Genomic DNA, 19265 nt, shown 5'->3' with positions numbered 1-19265 from the left:
AAATCCAGTTGGAAAGTGCATTGGAAGTGGATTGAAAGTAGGGTTGCCAATCCCTGATTGAGTATGTCAAGACAAAGAGCTCACGGGTATAAATAGTTGCCAATCCCCAGTTGAGGACAAGGGATCCCCTGGTTTGGAGACCCACCCCCTGCTTCAGGATCATCAGGAAGCCCGGGGGGGGGAAGGAAATGTCTTCTGGGGACTCCATTATTCCCTGTGGAGACTGATTCCCATAGGGTATAATGGAGGATTGATCATTGGGTATTTGGGGCTCTAGAAGTTGCTATTTTGAGGTCGAGGCATCAAATTTACAACTTAGCATCCGGTGCCTCTCCTCAAAACACCCTCCAAGTTTCAAAAAGATTGGACCAGGGGGTCCAGTTCTGTGAGCCCCAAAGGAAGGTGCCTCTATCCAAGTATGTGAAGAGATCAGCACTCGAAGGCTGCCTTTGTTTGCAAAGGAAGGCAGCCTCTGAGCGGTGCACATGTCACCACCGCCTATTTTGCCTGACTGGGATGTGGGCAGGCCTAATGCTAGGGCCTTGGGCACCCCAGGCCAGCACCTGCCCCATGCCTCCCTCCATGCCTGCCTTGCCACTGCGCTTCGGCCTGCAGGAAGAACAGGCAATGCTGCATGGAAGGAGGGCTGGGCAGGCTCCAGCCATGCCAGGCTTGTGCAGTGCACTCTTGGAAGTGTGGAGCACCTCCAAGAGCACACTGTGGAGGCATTCTCCACTGAGTTGCGCTCAGAGAAGCTGCACCAACTCCCTGCCCAGCTGCTTTCGCCTTGAAGGCAAGAGCAGCTGAGCTGGGCATTTTCTCCTCTGAGCTGGACTTTCCTTGTAAGGGAAGCTCTGCTCAGAGGAGAGCACATGCCGACACACCTCTGAGCAGTGCACCTAGCGACTACCTGAATCAATGCTCTCGCAAGCCAACAATGAAATGTGGGATGGGGCTTTGGGGAGGAGTTTGAAAACTTGGAGGGAAGGTTCTACAATGATGACCTTAGTTCTGTATGTTCAGGAAAACTCCTGTTCAAAAGTACTTTTGTAAAGTGAGAGGCAACTTTTGGGTGAAACCGTTTTTGATGCCCAGTCAACAAACTGAGTGTAGAGGACATCGGAAAATGTAAAGCAAGACAGAAGTGAAGATGATATGCAATGCAGATGATCACTTTCAAATGAGCACTGAGAAAGGATCTTCTGCCAAGTGTAGAAACAGCCAAAGACAGAGAGAGGCAGAGAAAGAATGAGAGGAATGAATAAAATGAGAGTTATGTAGAAGTTTGGGAGAAAGGAATAAAATAAAGGGAATGGAAAGAAGGAAGTCAGGGAGACAGCGAAATGACAGGAAGACAGGCAGGAAGGTAGACAGCCATTATAAGCCTGCCTTTCACCCCCTCCCACTTGCAGGTTGTGGAGGGGAGTGAAAGGGAGCCTTCAGATGACTTCCTGCCTCTTAAAGCAAGCAGCCCACTGTAGCCTAATATAAATAGAAAGAGAGAAGACTATTTGCAGGTGGAAATGGGGCTTGAGTATAGAGCGTATAGAATAGAGTCTGTTTCTCTGGTGCTGAACTTCCCCCTCCTCCCGTTGTGACAGAACATTCCTTTTCTGTCTGTTGAAGAGATTTAACTGTTTTCAGAGTTTGCTTCAGTGTATATAGTTATTAATTAAAATTGAGTTTTATTGTATCTTATTGTATCTTACTGTATTAAGGCACGAGGTATTCTGTTTTTTTTTTCCTCTCTTCTTGTTTCTTTTGTTTTATTGCTGAATCTGGTTGTTTGATGCTATGGCAATATGTGCTAATGCAATAAATTGAATTGATTGATTGCTATAGTTATTAAATGAAGTTGAATGTTACTTAAGCAAGTATGTCTGCCTCGTGATATTAGTTCACACTCGATTCAACCACAGACTGTGCTGTAAATGAAGAGGTGGAATATTGCCCCATAAGCAGGAGTTTCTGGCATATTTATAAATAGAATATATATACCTCACCTCCTGAACAGTAGGGGGAGGTGTACTGGGTGAGTGCAACTTTGGTGGAGAGTGTTAGTTGGAGGGGGCAAAATAGTGGCAGTGTTGTTTGGTGCAGGGAGATGGACTGAGGACAGGCAGTAGTGGTCAGTAAGGCTCCAGGAGAATCTCTCAGTAGAGAACTCTCTTCCTCAGATGTCAGAGGGTGACTGGTGGGGCTCTGGCCTGACAGGGCCAGCAGTAGGCAGGTCACAGAGATGCTACCCAATGATGGGGGGAGTGGTAACAGACAGAGTGCAAGGCCACTCCTGTGGTTGTCACAACTTCCAATAAAAATTGAGGGATGAGCCAAAGCTTTTATTATATCTATGATTATCTAACAGATCTGTTACAGTTTGCATCCCCCAAATGCTTGGTAAATTGTAAAATGGCAACCAATGTCATTTAAAAAAATAATATAACCACAATGAGATTATTTATTTCTCATTTGAATCTTCAAAAACAAATTTGTTCTGAAATATATATAGTCATAGTTGGTAGATGTCATTGTTTAACTGCTTCTTGCTACTTGGTATTCATGCCTCTAGATCTGTTCAAGCAAGTAGCCAGTCCCACTGGATTCTGTGATCAGCGTCGTCTGGGCCTCCTCCTGCATGATTCAATCCAGATCCCCCGCCAGCTGGGTGAAGTTGCTTCTTTTGGTGGCAGTAACATTGAACCCAGTGTTAGGAGCTGTTTCCAGTTTGTAAGTACATTGTTACTTTTTGATATTTATAAAATTTCAAATCATGCTCATATTTGTACACTTTCAATTAAAGAGGGAGAAAAGTTAGTGAACAGGCTATCTTTTAGTATTATATGTTACAGTATTTCTGTAGACTGTTGAAATATTTTCTTCACATAGTAGCTGAAATATGGCAGGCTCTTCAAATTCACATTACCAGTGCATCTGATGAAGAGAACTGTGTTTCTCAAAGTTTATGCCACAATAAAATTTGTTAATCTTAAAGGTGCTACTAGACTCTTTACTACATTACCAGTTGTCATGGATGCCCACCTAATTAAATGAGGAATGAATTTAGTGATCAAGTTGAAACAAGAAATCCAGTGTAATATCATGGCTAAATCCAGAGCCCAGGATTTGATTTTTTTTGCTTGGAATATTAAACTCAGTGATTGATCTTAGGCCAGTTGCTCTTTGTTAGCCTAATCCGGCCCCACCCTGGCCGCGCCGCAACGCGGCTGCGCGCCGTGGGGCCGCCATTTGCAGCCCCGGCAGGATTATAGGCAGTTTCCCGGGCATCCGGGAATTGTCTGGGGGGCGGGGGCGAGGCTTTAAGTAGCCTCAGCCCCGGACCTCTCCACGCAGTTCCGTGGAGACGTTGGCCCGCCCGCCCACCCTGCAGTAGTACAGGTTCCACCGGTCGCCTTATTAGGGGCCAGGTAGGAATTTTTTCGCATCACCTGAATTGGCCTTGGGTGTTGTGTTTTTCGCCTACCTTGTACTGCCAGCAGTGGTGTGGATTTTGTTAGGCAGCTAATTCGGCCACTTTGCGGAATTCCCAAGGGTTTCTGACCTTGCCGGCGAGCACCCAGGCCTCTGCTCCTGTGGTTGTGCGTACGATCCGTATGGAAGGCAGATGGGCTCTACGGCTCAATGTTCTGATATGCGGATCGGGTCCATGTATCCCCTTTTGGCGCCCCTTTCTGGCGATCGGGGTGGGCATCGGGGGATGACATGTTGGTCTGCCGCCCGGTTATAGCCATGAGGGTATGGCTATGATCGGGGGTGGGGTGGCTCGCCCTTACTGGACTTGGCGGGGTCATGAGTGACCCCAAGGCTCGTCCTTGTTGTTTCCTTGCCTAGTTGTTTCTGTTAAATAAAGTGGCCCATTTCCCAACAACTGTTGTCTGCCTCTTTATTCCGCCTGGGGGTGCAATCTACATCACTGGGTGGTTGTGAGGATAAAATGGGAAGGGGAAAGGGGGAAATGGAAAGTGATTCCATGTGAATCACTTGGAGCTCCTTGAAAGAAGAACAGGGTAAAATTATCGATCTTTTTTTTTAATTTTCATTTTTGTGTTTTCAACCCAAAGGGACTTTAATGATGAGATAGGGTTTGGCAGTCTCCAGGTAAGGCCTGGAGATCTTCCACTTTTACAACTGATCACCAGCTTGCAGAGATCAGCTCTCCTGGTGAAAATGGCTGCTTTGAAGGGTGGATTCTATGGTGCGGTACCATGCTGAGGCTTCTCCCCAAACCCCACCCTCTCCCAGATCCACCCCCAAAGTCTCCAGGTATTTTCTAACACAGACCTGGCAACTCCAGTGAGTTATGAGAAAAACAGTGAACTATTTAAAACAGATATTGTAAAACAACAAAAAAGTTTTTGCATAGCAGAAAAAAACCTGAAATTATGTCCCAAACGACTTGTAGAATTCAGGTTGCCAGCCTCCAGGTATGGCTTGGAGATTTCCCACTTATACAGTTGATCTCCAGCTGGCAGAGTTCAACTCACCTGGAGAAAATGGCTGCTTTGGAGGGTGGATTCGATGATGTACCATGCCAAGACCCCTACCCTACCCAAACCCCAACCTCCTCCAGACCCACCCCAAAGTCTCCAGATATTTTCCAACACAGACCTGGCAACCCTACACAGAATAAAGAAAAACTGACTCTCCCCCTAGAAGTTACCAAACTAGGACTATGTATGCAAGCATGGTATACTGAGAAAGCTGTGTTTGTTGGCTGACGGCAATCTAACCTGACAGAGTGAGGCCACACCCAAAGAACTCAATAGAGCAGTTCACAAGGAAGGCACTGTACTTGAAAACATCCTGTCCCAGGTTCTTAACTGTACAATTCTAAGCAGAGTTGCACATTTCTGTGTCCATTGAAGGAAAAGAGCTTAAATGTACATAACCCTGTTTAGGATTACATGGGTAAGAGTCTTAAAGTTTAGTTTTAGAGCCTTCCTTTTGGCCTGGAAAGTAATCAGCAGACAATGATGTGTCTGAATTGTCTTCAAGGACAGCTTCACATTATAAAGAATGTTAATTGGGTTGCAATTTGTTTTAATCAACTGGTTTTATTGATTTTATGTACATTCTCTTGTTGTACATCACCTAGAGCCCAGCATTGGCCAGGATGAGGCTAAATAAATAAATAACAACAACAGCTTGTTACAGTAATTTAAACTTCTAATTGACAAGGTACATATTAGTAAAAAGTGCTGCTACCTGGAAAGTTAGCAGCACCCTTTCCCAATATCTCATCAAGCTGTTAAAAGATGTGCTGAAAAACAGTAAGTATAATATCCTGTAGTGTCAGTTTCAAGATACATATTTGATTTCTCAAGGAACCCATGAAATGGATATATGGACCATCTTTTCTGTTTGTTTGCATACATTGATTTACCTAATTGTGAAATAGTTGTTACCATGCTTTATGGTTATTATAAAATAGTTTTTACCATGCTTTATTGTTCATATATCTTGTATAATTCATATAATATCCATAAATCAGCAATCAATCAAAAGAAAGTGAAACAAGCAAACCAACAAGAGCAAAGTCATAAATCAGCAGAACTTAAAACCAAACAAAGCAGTTTAACTAAACCCTATTAAAAGTCTATGGCAACAGCACAGTCTTAAGCATCTATCTGAAACTTGATTGGAGTGATGTCTGAAGTTTCATATGCAAGTTTGCCTTTGAGCTTCAAGTGTAATCGCCTGTCAAAATTCCAAAGAGGGTGGGATACAACTAGGGTTGCCAATCCCCAGCCGGGGACAGGGGATCCCCTTGTTTGGAGGTGCTCCCCCCCACTTCAGGGTTATCAGAAAGCAAGGGGAAGGGGAGGGAAATGTCTGCTGGGCACTCCATTGTACCCTATGGAGACCAGTTCTCATAGGGTATAATGGAGAATTGATCTGTAGATATCTGGGGCTCCGAGGGGGCTGGGTTGTTTGTTTGGTTTTTTTTGAGGTAGAGGCACCAAGTTTTCAGCATAATATCCAATGCATCTCCTCAAAACACCCCCCAAGTTTCAAAAAGATTGGGCCAGGGGATCCAATTCTGTGAGCTCTAGAAGAAGGTGCCTCTATCCTTCATTATTTCCAAATGGAGGCATTTAAAAGGCATGCAGTCCCTTTAAATGTGATGGTCAGAATTCCCTTTGGAGTTCAGTCACACTTGTCACACTCTTTCTCCAGGCTCCACCCCCAAAGCCCCCAGATATTTTTTGAGTCAAACCTGGCAACCCTAGATAGACCAGAATTTCTCTAGATATGTGTGTCTAAATATGTCTCTAGAATGTGTTCATGTTACAGAAGGCATTATTTGAGTTACCGTTCCTCTGAAAAAAAATTAGGTCTTTTAAAGGTCAAAGTTGTAAATATTAAAGCCATTTTAGAACAGTTGTCTCTCATAATTAGAAGCCCAAGTATTTCTGTAACAATTAAAGCAAACTTGCTGCATGAATGCCAGCAGTTATTCTGGCAAAAAGTGCATAGATCGTACTGAAAACAAAGGTCTGTACTGAAAAACAAAACTGGTTCAATAAACTGAAGGGTCAGAATTAGCATTTCAGAGAAGTACCCACAGACTTGTTTTCATTGATATGGTAAAGCTGTCCTCCTTCCTCCCTTAAGCAATATTTGGCTAAGAATGCAAAGTAAAGTGTAGAATAAAAATGCCTTTTATTTTGTTTGGTTTTTTAACTTTGGAGTGGATGCAGTAGATGGAGGAAGCAAAGGGATCACTTATACAAATCTTTTTCCTCAACTTTTATAGTCTCAGTTTGAATGTTAAACCACATTGTGCATGATAAAAGACTTTTTTGAAGTGATCCCCTGTGCTTAACTAAGAACCTACTGCACCACTTCAATGGAATTCTTACTATATGACAATGGGTGTGTGGGTGACCTCATCAAACATTATTAATCAGGCTCCTTCATTTCTCCAAGTCTTTTTTCATGCTGCTTAAATTTACTGTATAGAACATCTCATTATGTGGTTTGTACAAAAAAGTGGTTTTTACTTAGCACTGTCAGTTATAATTAATCTTGAGATTTTATATAATAATCCTGTTATTGTCAGGTTTTTATAGTGAGCTGGCTTTCGGCAATCTGAAAAAGAGAAAGCGCAATTTACTTTGTGGGGGACATACAATAATTCACTTCTATTTATTTAGTTATCCTCTAAGTTGCTCCCTATCTGAAACAATAGAAATCTAAGGAACTGTGAGCAGAAATGCCCCTGAAGCATACATCTATCTTTCCTCTCACCTGCCTTCTGCAGCCTCCTATACCACCTGCAAAGCTGCTCCTGAGGACTGAAGGATGTTTGGGATCAGTGGGTGGGGATGCTGCTCAAGGGTGAATTGAGGACCTTGCCTTGTGCAAAATGAAGAACCTTCCATATTTGCAGTAGGGCTGCTTTGCATACAACCTACTGCTTTCAAAAATTCATTATTTCAAGTGTGCATGACAATATTCACAGACAGATTGCTATACAGCTAGAGGCAGACTATTGGAGATTGAAGCAAGGCTGCCTGCTATCAACCATGTGATCTAAAGATCCTGGTCATTGCCATTGTTGAATGATGGCATGCATTCAATTTCACTTCAGAAGCATTTAGAAATAAGCGCAAACTATACTGATATGCATTTTAAGAAGACAGTGTTAAAACAGCATAGAAGGAATACATTCCTCTTATAAAATATATGCTACATACAAAAGCAATTCAGAAATCACATTTTTTTCCTACTTTGTCTGATTTGGCAACTGCAGCCATTCCTGAAGTAAACCAGTCTAGTAACTACGGTACATTGCATCCTGACAGTTTGTAGCATCCAGATTAGATTAATGCAACATACTCTATTTGCAGTTGTTCTTGAGGGTCATCCAGAAGTTTCTGTAAGCACAGAATTGAGCAACAAGGGTTTTTTAATTTATATTTTGCCCTCCCCAAAAGGAGGCTCAGGGCAGATTGCAGACAAATATTTAAGACATTTGGCTTCACAACAGTACACAGATTAATAAATAGTTAAAACTAGGATTGCCAAATCCAATTCAAGAAATATCTGGGGACTTTGGGGGTGGAGCCAGGAGACTTTTGGGGTGGAGGCAGGAGCAAGGTTGTGACAAGCATAATTGAACTCCAAGGGAGTTCTGGCCATCACATTTAAAGGGACCGCACACCTTTTTAAATGCCTCCCTTCCATAGGACATAATAAAGGATAGGGGTACCTTCATTTGGGGCTCATAGAAATCATTTTGAAACTTGGGGGGTATTTTGGGGAGAGGCACTAGATACTATACTGAAAATTTGGTGCCTCTACCTCAAACAACAGCCCCCCCCCCGAGCCCCCGATACTTCCAGATCAATTCCCCATTATGCCCTATGAGAATCGATCTCCACATAGGGAATAATGAAGCGCCCAGCAAACATTCCCCCCCCCCCCGGTTTCTAGCGACTCTGAAGTAAGGGATTGGCATCTCTACTCACAAATTGCTGCCAACTTCTTCAAAGTAACACAGGCACACCATGTAGTGCTTTCAGTTGGGGTTCGGGGGGAGGCTTTTTTGTTAGACATCTGCCACCTCAGCCAAAGACCTGGTGGAACAGCTCCATTTTATAGGCCCTGCAGAATGGTAGAAGGTCCCACAGAGCCCTGATCTCACACAAAAGCATGTTGCACCAAGCCAGGGCCAGGGCCGAGAAAGCCGCGGTCCTGGTCAATGCTAAATGGATGTCCCTACGGCCAGGGACAGACCAGCAGATCATGATCTGGAGAGTGCAAGGCTCTCTTAGGCACATCTGAGAACATGTCTTTGCTGGATTATGTCATAACGGACACATGTAACTCCTATTATTCTGCAGCTACCCTGATTGCCAGGTTGCTTCCAGACTCAATTATGGAAGCTGATTTTGACATTTAAAGCACTAAATGACTTTAGTTCAAAATACCCTGTAATAGATCTTTTTTTCTTAATCTCAACAACTGAGTTGGATTGTCCAATTGTTCCTGAGATTAGTGTGTGAGGCTTTCATGTGTGAACCTGCATTGTCTGAAAGGCAGGATTGTCAAAACTTGTGGGAGAACCTTGCTAGTTGCTGTCCTTAGGCTGTGGAACTCCCTCTCCTGGGAGGTGGGGCTGATGTCATAGTACAGGACCCCGGAGAAAACTATTTCTGTTGCAGAACATTTTTTTGATCTAACATACTTGAGTACTGATGGGTCATTCTTCATATCCTTGGGTGGTTTTATAATGTCTTGACAATAAATGTTGAAGATCATTGCTGTTTGTTGTTAAGTGTTATTTGTGCTTCAAGTTGTACCTAACAGCAGCATGTAATAAAGAAAAATGAGAAATTGGTAACTTAATAAATATATGTGGAAAACTGTGGAAATGATATCAAGAGGGTTACTGGGAAGAGACTAGATTCATTGATTCACTTCTCTTCTTTCTCATTGGCAAAGTAGTCATAGAGTATATGTTCCTTATAGCCTTAATGCGCATGCACAGTTTGTGTTTAGAGGTCATTGACACTGATGTATCTCTCCTATTAATGAGCAGTGGATTTCACATGGGAGAGGAATATATGCCTTGCTAGACACCTTCCCTTCTGTCATGAAGAAAGTAGGCACCATGCACAACTGATAAAACAGAAAGAATTTATATTCTCAACACTCCTCAAAAACATTTTTGTGAAGAAATGATTGCAAATTATAGGTCACTTCCCAATTTATTTGGGGAAAGTTTACTGAGTAGAAGGTTGCAGTTGAGGTCCTCTCCTCCAAATAATGGATGAATCTGCTTTCTTGGCATATTTCAACTGGTCCTTGCATAGCAAAAATGTATGATAATGGTATGGTCAGCAGAAGAATGCTAGTCCCCCCCCCCCCCACGACCAGCTTAGTAACATTGGACATTGGTTCATGATACTTTGCTTGACTGCTAGAAAACTGTTAATCACGGAACAGCATTCTGTTCTTTTCATATCTCTCTAGGATAGTCAGAAATCGTTCCTGAGGAATACATAGTTAACATTTAGAAATCATGCAGAATTACATTGAGGCCAATTACTTAACATACATAAAGCTGCTGGATGAGATCTGTCTGGAGCTCATGTCAGTTCATCAGTATGCTAATAGCACTCAGCTGTAACTTTCATTTATATAGCAAACTGGGAGAAGCCTGAATCTTAAACAGGCAGTGGTCAAATGGATGAGAGCTAACAGGTTCTTTGCCAAGCCAGATAATCTAGTCAAGACAGTGTGATGGTGGGAGTTGAGTTAGCTGTATTTGATGGAGTTGTGAACAGTTTTGTATGCCAAGATTTTTCCTGGACTTGGATTTGCTGCTTGATAAACAGGAGTTGCTTTCAGAAAGGCATTTGATATGCTAGCTGTACACCAACATGGAATATTAGAGCTTGCTAATATAATGCAATATGCATTTTATGATTTTTATGTTCTTTGGCTGTTTTAAGCATTATTTCTTTTCCCTTCCTTTTAAAAGTTTTTTTTTTAAAAATGGGACATACTTGAGATTTGTTCATCATATGTTTACATTTTTAAAAATACAATATGCACAGTATATATATATATTTGACATTATCCCTAGTAGCTCATTATTCCACTTTGTTCTTTTGAGAACTGCCATAAAAATTCTGGCAGTTGTGAAGTCTTTGAGCCCCCTCTTTATACACTGACTCAAAAACTTTGAGCTATTAACAGAGATGGGCAGAAAGGGAAGATAACAATCCTGGAAATAACTTGTAGTCCAGGGGTGGGGTGGGAGGTAAAGCAAGAAGCATCAGTATATCAGAATCTCTATTTCCAGCTTTTTTGAGAGGGATTCTCTGACAAAGTCCTTGTCAGTCATGCACAACAGCAGTGTGATGTTTAGAATACTGAGAGATAAAGGGGAGGAGAGAAATCTCCCTTTATCTTTCTTTGAAATGTAAATCCTTGAGAATAGTGAGGGAAAAGGTCTTGTGTTTACACACACATCCTTATAGGAGTTATGTTTCTAATTATCCATTCAAATAGCAGCAAAATGCTCCTTACTTCTACACGTACATTCTTTGTCCCAAGGAATGAGGATTTATTTTTAAAAAAAAAAATGTTGCAGCTTTGAAGTTATTTTTCTTTGCATGAGCTTGAAGGCATTTTTCTATAGGTTACAGGCATTCAAAACGAAAGCAGGAAGAGGAATCAAGAGAAAGGAAATATAAAATATACAAAAACAAAAGCATGGAATACAAAATATAATACTCTGTTTTAAGTAAATGCATGGATGAATTAACTTACTTATTAATACATTCACGCATCTACTTCAAATTTTTTAAAAAGTCCTATGGCACTGTATGAAGTAATAGTTTTATTATAGTATAACCTTTCCTAGACAGAGAGCTTCATCAGGTGCATCGGAGTAGGTGCTCACGGGGGGTGGGGGGGACTGACAATGATAATCAACCAAAACCTTTTCAAAAAATGGGATTGAATCAAGCCAGCTTTTTTCTTTTTATGTTGCCAGATTCCTTTCCTTATTCCAGTACCTTCTTCTATGTAGGTTTTGTACAAGAAGATTCCATAATTCTCAGCATAAAAAGAACTATTCCACTTGAAGTTGTCCATAATGCCCTTTCTAATTTGAGCTGGGGGGAAGGGCTTCCCCATGTCTAAGACCCAGGGGCGTAGCTAGGGCTTTGGGGGCCCGGGGCCCAAGATTTATGTGGCCCCCCCTACGTGTGTGCACGCCGCCAGAAACAGGATATGATGTCACTTCCGGTGATGTCACTTCCGCAAGATGGCCACCACTTGCGAGGGAGCCCTGCTGGAAACAGGAAGTGATGTAACTTCCCCAAAATGGCCACTACTTTTTGGGGGGGAAACAGGAAGTGGTGTCACTTTGGGGGCGGCACCCCCCCCCCCAAGATGGCACTGCTGGTGCAATCTAGGTTATGTGATTGATAACCTGATTACCCCACCACACCATGTGACAGGGAGAAATGCCACAAGCAGCCTGCTGGCCCAGCTGTTCCCCTTGTGCCCTGAACTTGTGGGACTTCTATATTAAGCAAGCTTACAAGAAAAACAAGGAAAACGAAAACAGGCATACTGATGTGGTTTTCAACACGCTCCTTCCTCTCCGCCCATGCAGTGTTAACAGCTCCTCATTGGGAAGGACCTGGAGAGAGATTTCTATGGCCATGGCAGGGGTGGCTTAACTGTGGCTCAGGAGCCACGTGTCTCATTCACACATATTGTGTGGCTCTCAAAGCCCCCACTGACCTATTGGCTGGCTTGGAGAAGGCATTTGTCTCTTTAAATCACATCTCCAAGCCAAGCCAGCAGGCAGCTTGGACTTGGGAGAATTCATCCAAAGTGAAAGTTGCTTTCTTTCCACTTCTCCCTCCCTCTCTCCATCGATTTGCCTTCCTTCCTTCCTTCCTGTCTTGTGGCTCCTCAAACATCTGATGTTCATGTCTTGTGGCTCTCAGACATCTGTTTATTCTGTGTGGCTCTTACATGAAGTAAGTTTGGCCACTCCTGGTATATGATCCCCTATATTGAAATATTGCTGTCTCTCTGTTGTTTGGTTTGGTCTCTTGAAAAAAAACTGTAATAATATTTATGCCTTCATTAAAATCACCTTGTAAAAAGTCTGCCGTGAAAGCAACGTCACCCCAGAGTCGGAAACAACTGGTGCTTGCACAGGGGACCTTTCCTTTTCCCTATCATGTCACCCCTCAGTCATTTGTTCTCCGAGCTAAAGAGCTCTGCCTTCTCTAACCTTTCTTCATAGAGAAGCTGTTCCATCCCCTCAGTCATTTTAGTTGCCCTTGCCTGGTACTGGAAGAGTTTATTCCATTGCTGATTAACATAGTTCCTATGAGTCAGAAACGAATGGTGCTTGCACAGGGGACTACCTTTACCTTTTTTTAAAAAAGAGCTAGTTGCAGCCCATTTTGCTTTTTAGTATAATAAGAAGCAGCATCAAAAAAAAAGTGCAGATGAAGGCCAGAGTACAAGTAAAAAAAGGTTCAGGACAGATTTGGATTCTATAGTCTGCTCCATGGAGTGATGATAAATAATTGTGTTTTCTACCACCATTTCATCTGCTTAGTGCTGTCACATCCAATCCAGATAAAATCTTTATCTGAGATGCCCTCAAAATTGTCTTAACACTTTTGTTATGGCACATTTCATTTGCTGTTGCCTGGGAATCTAAATAAGTCCTTCGAGAAGTGTGACTAGCTCTTCCTGCCTGAGCTGGGAGAAACTGGTTGAGGTCTCTTTGAGCAAAGAAGTAGTTACTGAGCCTCTGAAATAGGCCATGGTCAACATGCTGCAAAAAATAAAAAAAACAACCCCCCCCCCCCCTTAATTCTCTGTACCTAGAAAACTGCCAGCTTTTGAATATATAACTTCTTGGATAAAGTACTAGTGCCAGTGGGGAGTGGGATAGCTCCAGGTTCTTTTGGAAAGGGCTGATTTTCTGGACTCATTCCAATCCAGTGTTTAGTCTTGAGGGGGGTACTGTACTAGTTGCACTGATCTATACAAAAAGACAGCCTATGTATGCTCAAGTTTTGTTTTTCCTGGCCCCTCGAATGTTTTCAAAACTATCAACCCAGCATTGTATCCTTTTGGGTCACTTGACACAGCTGGCAACAGGCTTTGCAGTGGCTCCAGAGAAAGATCCCGCCCCTAAAAAAAATGATGCTCTGGAACAGCCATTCTGGTATGTCACATCGTCTCATCTGACTGGAGTCTCGGTTTCATTATAGAAGCAGAAGCTTCAAAGTTAAAAACAAAGTTCCTCTTAAAAACACACACATACACCCCTTGACAGCTGTTCATCTCTATCGCTCCTGCTATGCGTGTATTTATCATTATGTCAAAATGTAACCCGCCAGAGGCGCATCAGGCGATGTCAAAGCCGTGCCTGCCTAGCGCTTCCACAGCAAAGATCACGCAAATAAGAAACACGAGTGCCCAACCCGGGCACTTCAGCTTCTTCATGACGGAAGCGACGTTTTCGTCACCCTGAAAGCAGATCTCTCTCCCCGCCAACTGGCGCGGGAGGGCAGCCGCACACACCAACACGACCGAAAACGCTTTTACCTCGGCCAATCCTTGCGGCTCACGCCCCCCTCCTATCAGCCAGCGCAGCATTGCAAGAGGCGGAGTCCACACGACCGAGACTGGGAGTCCTGGGCTCGCACTGAAAGGCTAACCTAGATCCTTCGCACTCAGTCAGTCAGCTGACACGCGAAACCTATCCCTGCTGTTACGGTTGGAAGCGCGCATGCCTGGTGTGGTGAAAGGCCATCGGTCCGGCAGAGTTGGTTGTTTGAAAGGGTCTAGCGCGAACCCACAACGGCCTCCTCGACTAATCTATCGCCGAACCTTCAGAATAGCAGAAACAACGACACTTCCGACAGTAGGGACGCTGCCTCATTCTCTCTTTCAAGCTAGACAGAACGGCACGAGTGCCGAGTAGATCGATCAGTCTCCTTGCAAAGGTTCACTCTACGTTATGATCGCCAGCATGAACGTGGCGCTCCAGGATCTCGGTAGCAACGTGAGTGGCGGCGGCGGGGACGCCAGGCAGCCGGCTTCTGAGGGGCCCCTTGGCATTGCCGAGGGGCCCCTTGGCATTGCCAAGGGGCCCCCCAGACCCCCCAGACCTGGGGCGACCCGCCCCCCCTCCCTACGCCACTGCTAAGGTCAAAAGACACAACAAAAAGAAAAGATAATGGTACATAGAATTTAGAATTACACCTCATACTTAGCGGTTGGATACCAGCTCAAGCAGAAAATAATTCTATAAAGTATTTAAGTTTGATGGACTCTGGGGAAAGGTAGTTCCACAACCATGATATCCCACACTGTGATCACGCTGTTCAGTCGTTGCAAATGATGGTACAGTGAAGAGAATGCTTGTAGTTTATCTTAAAGATTGTGATAAAACAAAAGTCTCTGATGTGTGCACAGTCCAAACAATTAGAAGAAGAAGAATTTCAGATTTATACCCCGCCCTTCTCTCTGAATCAGAGACTCAGAGCGGCTTACAATCTCCTTTATCGTCTCCCCCCACAACAGACACTCTGTGAGGTGGATGGGGCTGAGAGGGCTCTCATGGTAGCTGCCTTTTCAAGGACAACCTCTGCCAGAGCTATGGCTAACCCAAGGCCATTCCAGCAGATGCAAGTGGAGGAGTGGGGAATCAAACCCAGATAAGAGTCCACACACTTAACCACTACACCAAACTGGCTCTCAATTAACAGCTCTCAGTTAATGATCAAGTGCTTGCATCATACTCTGCACAATGGAGAGCTAATATAAACGTGGGACATAAGTGCAATGTGCTTTCTTTTACCCATTCAAGTAAGATTGTGGCTACTTTGTTGTGTCTAGTTTGAATGCAGAGTACACACTTTGCATTCAGAAGGCCCCTACTTAATCTTGGTATCTCCAGTTGAAAAGACTTTGGGTAGTAATGATACATGAACATGTATGAAGTACCTTATACTGAGTCAGACCATTGGACTGTCAAGGTCAGCATTGTCTGCTCAAACTCACAGCAGCTCTGTAGGGTCTCAAATGGAAGTCCTTCATATCACCTTGTAACTGGAAGTGGAAAAATTGAACTCAGAACTTTTTTAATGCATAAGCACTACCACTGAACCACATTCCCTCCTCAAGAGGTCTTAATCCTCTGCCTAAGGCTTTAAAGAAGTGTTAATGGTCACTACATACCATACCACTATATGACGCTGCCCGAAAGTGATGTCATCAAAATGGCAGCGCCCATGTGGGGCTGCTCTAGGCGTTTCCAGGAAAGCTCTAGCCGTTTGGGAGGTTAAAACGATATGGCACCTATTGTACTTCCGGGTGATGTCATCCTGCCAGCAACGCGGGGGGAGGTTCCCCTCCCGGATCAGGGGGTTGGCAGCCCTAAAACAGTTTTATGTGTTTATGTGGCCATATACTCAACAGTGGAAATGCCATATAGATGTTACAGTAATGTAGCCATTAAGTGTTGGAGGCATTAATAAATATTTCAATATCTTGATCGTTTAAAAGGGTCACAGCTTCTATGGGAGGTGGAGTTTCGGTAAAGCACACCTGGCCATCACTAGAACCTGGATAGATCTTCTAAGGCCCTGCATCACTTTAATGAAGCTGCATAGGATAACTGATTTAATTCAGGCACTAGTAGTCTTGGTTCAAAACCTATTTCTTCTTTTTATTTATTTATTTTTTTAAAAATGTCAGCGCAGAGTATCATTGTATCATAGTATATAACAAACAGTCCATTAATGCATCCAGAATAACAAATAACATAAAGAAGGGACATAAAGTAGTGTTGGAACACAAATTGCTATAAACTATTACATTCATTTACATCAAGGTCATTAAGGACTGTTTTAATGTTTTTATGTACACCATCTTGTGGACCCTGATTAAATGGAAAGTGGCTTAAAATGTTTTAAGTCAATAAATGCTATGGCAAATTTTGGTGGAGTAACTGTGTTGGTCTGAAGTAGCAGAACAAAGTTTGAGTTCAGTGACACCTTTAAAACCAACAAAGTTGTGTTCATTGTATAAGCTTTTGTGTGCAAGCACACTCTGTCTTATACTGTGAATAAGCTTAGTTGATCTTAAAGGTGCCACTGAATTTTAACTTTGTTCCACCTTAGCACATGTGGGTTTAAAAACAAGCACCTCTCATCTCTCATTAAACACAATAATAAAGGTAATGGTAAAAGACAACTTAGTATTTAAAATACATTTTTTCCTGATACATTTATGTATTTTTTCATGTTTCTATGTTTCCTCTTTTTTTCATAGGCCAATAACAAACCTGAAATTGAGGCAGCCTTGTTTCTAGATTGGATGAGACTCGAACCACAGTCCATGGTATGGTTGCCAGTATTACATAGGGTGGCTGCTGCTGAAACCGCCAAACACCAAGCCAAGTGCAACATCTGCAAGGAGTGTCCAATTATTGGATTCAGGTACAATATATCAATTTATCAGTACTGCATTTTCTTATTCTAGCATGTTTTGTAATAGCCATTAAACAAAACAGGTACTACTGTCCATGGGGCCATATTTGAGAACACTGAGTCTGTATTCTATCCCAGAAAATGTGGATGTAACTTTTTTTTATTAAATCACGTACTTCTGTTAGCTTTCCACAGGGCTAAATACTTGCTTTCTGTTCCTTCTGTAAACACAATTATTCTGTCCATACTGCATCACTACTTTCCAGAGTTAAATAAAGCATGCAAATGAGAACTTGTCAGAATACAAAAATTTAGAGCTACAAGAAAAAGTTATTTAATATAGTATGTGGACCACCAGAAATGCCATTATATCATGATCACTTCTTCAGAAAGAATCTGTTTCTCTTAACCATATCTTAACCCCAGACTCTGAAATGTTGTTGATGGGTTTAGACATCTGGGTCAACAGCATGGTTACTATAGCAATGAATAAGCCACTGTGTTTGAAAATGGCTATGGATTGGTGTGCCTGTTCAGAATCTACTTAACCGATAAGTAAATACTTGCTTTCAATTATGCTCAGGCTTGTTTGATCACTTTGTTTCCTAATAACTGTTTTGTATGGTCTGTATGCTTTTCATTCAAGTGATTCTCTTAGCATTGGCATTTGTCTTTCTGTACATCAAGCAGTTGACAAAGAGCTTTTTATAACTCTTCTTTTTAGAAATAAAAAGCCCGGATAGATCACTGTGGGTGGGCTACATGCTCATAAAGACACCACCATGTTGTCTGTTTTCTGCAAGAGTGACTGGGTGACCTTAAGCAAAAATGCTGTAAAAAATTTATGAGAGGATACCTTTGTGCCTGGAGTGGGGACTAGTCCATGGTGGGTAGAGAAGGATGACACAGAAACACCATTACACATTCCTCAGCTTTGGTGCAGCATAGGCTGGGGACAGTGAGTGAGGCTGACAAACCAATTGCCATCAGCACTTTCCCCAGCTCACCTGTTGGGGGTGACCAGGGGCAGTGGCCTGGTGTTAGGGCTGGAAGTGGCAAAAATCACTTTTCCTAGCCATCACCTTCTTCTGAGGGGGCATGACCAAACCCAAGGTTGGTTGTACTGCCCCTCCTCATTGGTCATGCAGGGGCTCAATCCTGTACTATGTTCTCCAGCCAATGCCTCAACACCACAAGATCAGAATGCAGACAACACACACTATATATTAATGGTTCTAAATGCAACCCTTTTGCCCATCCCTGAATGACCTTCTGTCGTCTGATTGTGGCTAATTATATGCATTCAAGTATTGTGAGTGATGTTTATATAACCTTTCTTTCTAGTAAAATCAAATTGTTGTTTAAAAGTGCCCACTTGGGATAGCAGCTTTAAGTTGCCTCCTTAGGATAGTAGCTTTAAGTCTTTCAAAGCCCAAGGTATCTGAGACCCTTTTGCTTGGAGATTCTAGGCACTAGATCTGAAATTTCTGCAAGTGTGCTCTGTTAAAAGGCTTCTCAAAATATGATTCATGGCCACAGCAGTGGAAAATGCTAAACTATGGCCACTGGGAGAGATGGAAGGCCTTTTTGGATAATCATTGTGTATATGCAGGCCAAATTGAGCTCAAAAGTCTTAACCAATATGGCTAGCCTTCCCAACCCTCCCGCTCTGGCGGGGGATGCCAGGATTTCCACCCTCTTCCCCCGCTCCCCCAAAAAACGGAAGCGGGGGGAGGGGGGAAATGGTGGGCACCCCATCCCAGAGCGGGCGACGCTGCCGCACTGCTGCCACCCCCTCCCTCCCCGCAGCTGCTCCTCCGAGATGGGCCCAGGCTGAGCCCATCTCGGAGGAGCAGCCAAACCAGAGAAGGGGAGGGTGGAGGCGGGCCAGGAGTATGGCGAGCCGCAAATCCGGGCCCTTCTAGGACCCGGACTCGCGGCTCGCCACGCTCCTGGCCTGCCTCCACCCCCCCCATTCCAACCCAGAGGCGGAGCGCGTGACGCTGCCGCGCCGCCCCCCCCCGGCAGCTGCTCCTCCAAGATGGGCCCAGCCAGAGCCCATCTCGGAGGAGCAGCCAAACCAGAGAAGGGGAGGGTGGAGGCAGGCCAGGAGCATGGTGAGCCGCGAATCCGGGCCCTTCTAGGACCCGGACTCGCGGCTCGCCACACTCCTGGCCCTCCTCCACCCCCCCATTCCAACGCAGAGGCAGAGCGCGCGACGCCCCCCCCCCCGGCAGCTGCTCCTTCGAG

At 43.6% G+C, this 19265-nt stretch overlaps 1 protein-coding gene across 4 annotated transcripts in view; it reads left to right on the top strand.

Annotated features, from left to right (window-relative positions):
- DMD (dystrophin) overlaps positions 1-19265 on the top strand; it is a 1885017-nt gene that overhangs the window by 1808984 nt on the left and 56768 nt on the right. For all 4 annotated transcript variants that reach the window (XM_060234097.1, XM_060234096.1, XM_060234099.1 and 1 more), the window contains 2 exons: positions 2570-2727; positions 16858-17024. In XM_060234097.1, the coding sequence (XP_060090080.1) occupies positions 2570-2727; positions 16858-17024 (325 nt within the window). The remainder of the gene's footprint in view (positions 1-2569; positions 2728-16857; positions 17025-19265) is intronic.

The sequence above is a fragment of the Heteronotia binoei genome, chromosome 3 (assembly GCF_032191835.1).
Source record: "Heteronotia binoei isolate CCM8104 ecotype False Entrance Well chromosome 3, APGP_CSIRO_Hbin_v1, whole genome shotgun sequence".
Classification (NCBI taxonomy): domain Eukaryota; kingdom Metazoa; phylum Chordata; class Lepidosauria; order Squamata; family Gekkonidae; genus Heteronotia; species Heteronotia binoei.
Note: the sequence above shows the minus strand (reverse complement) of the source record. Positions and strands in the feature narration are given on the sequence as shown.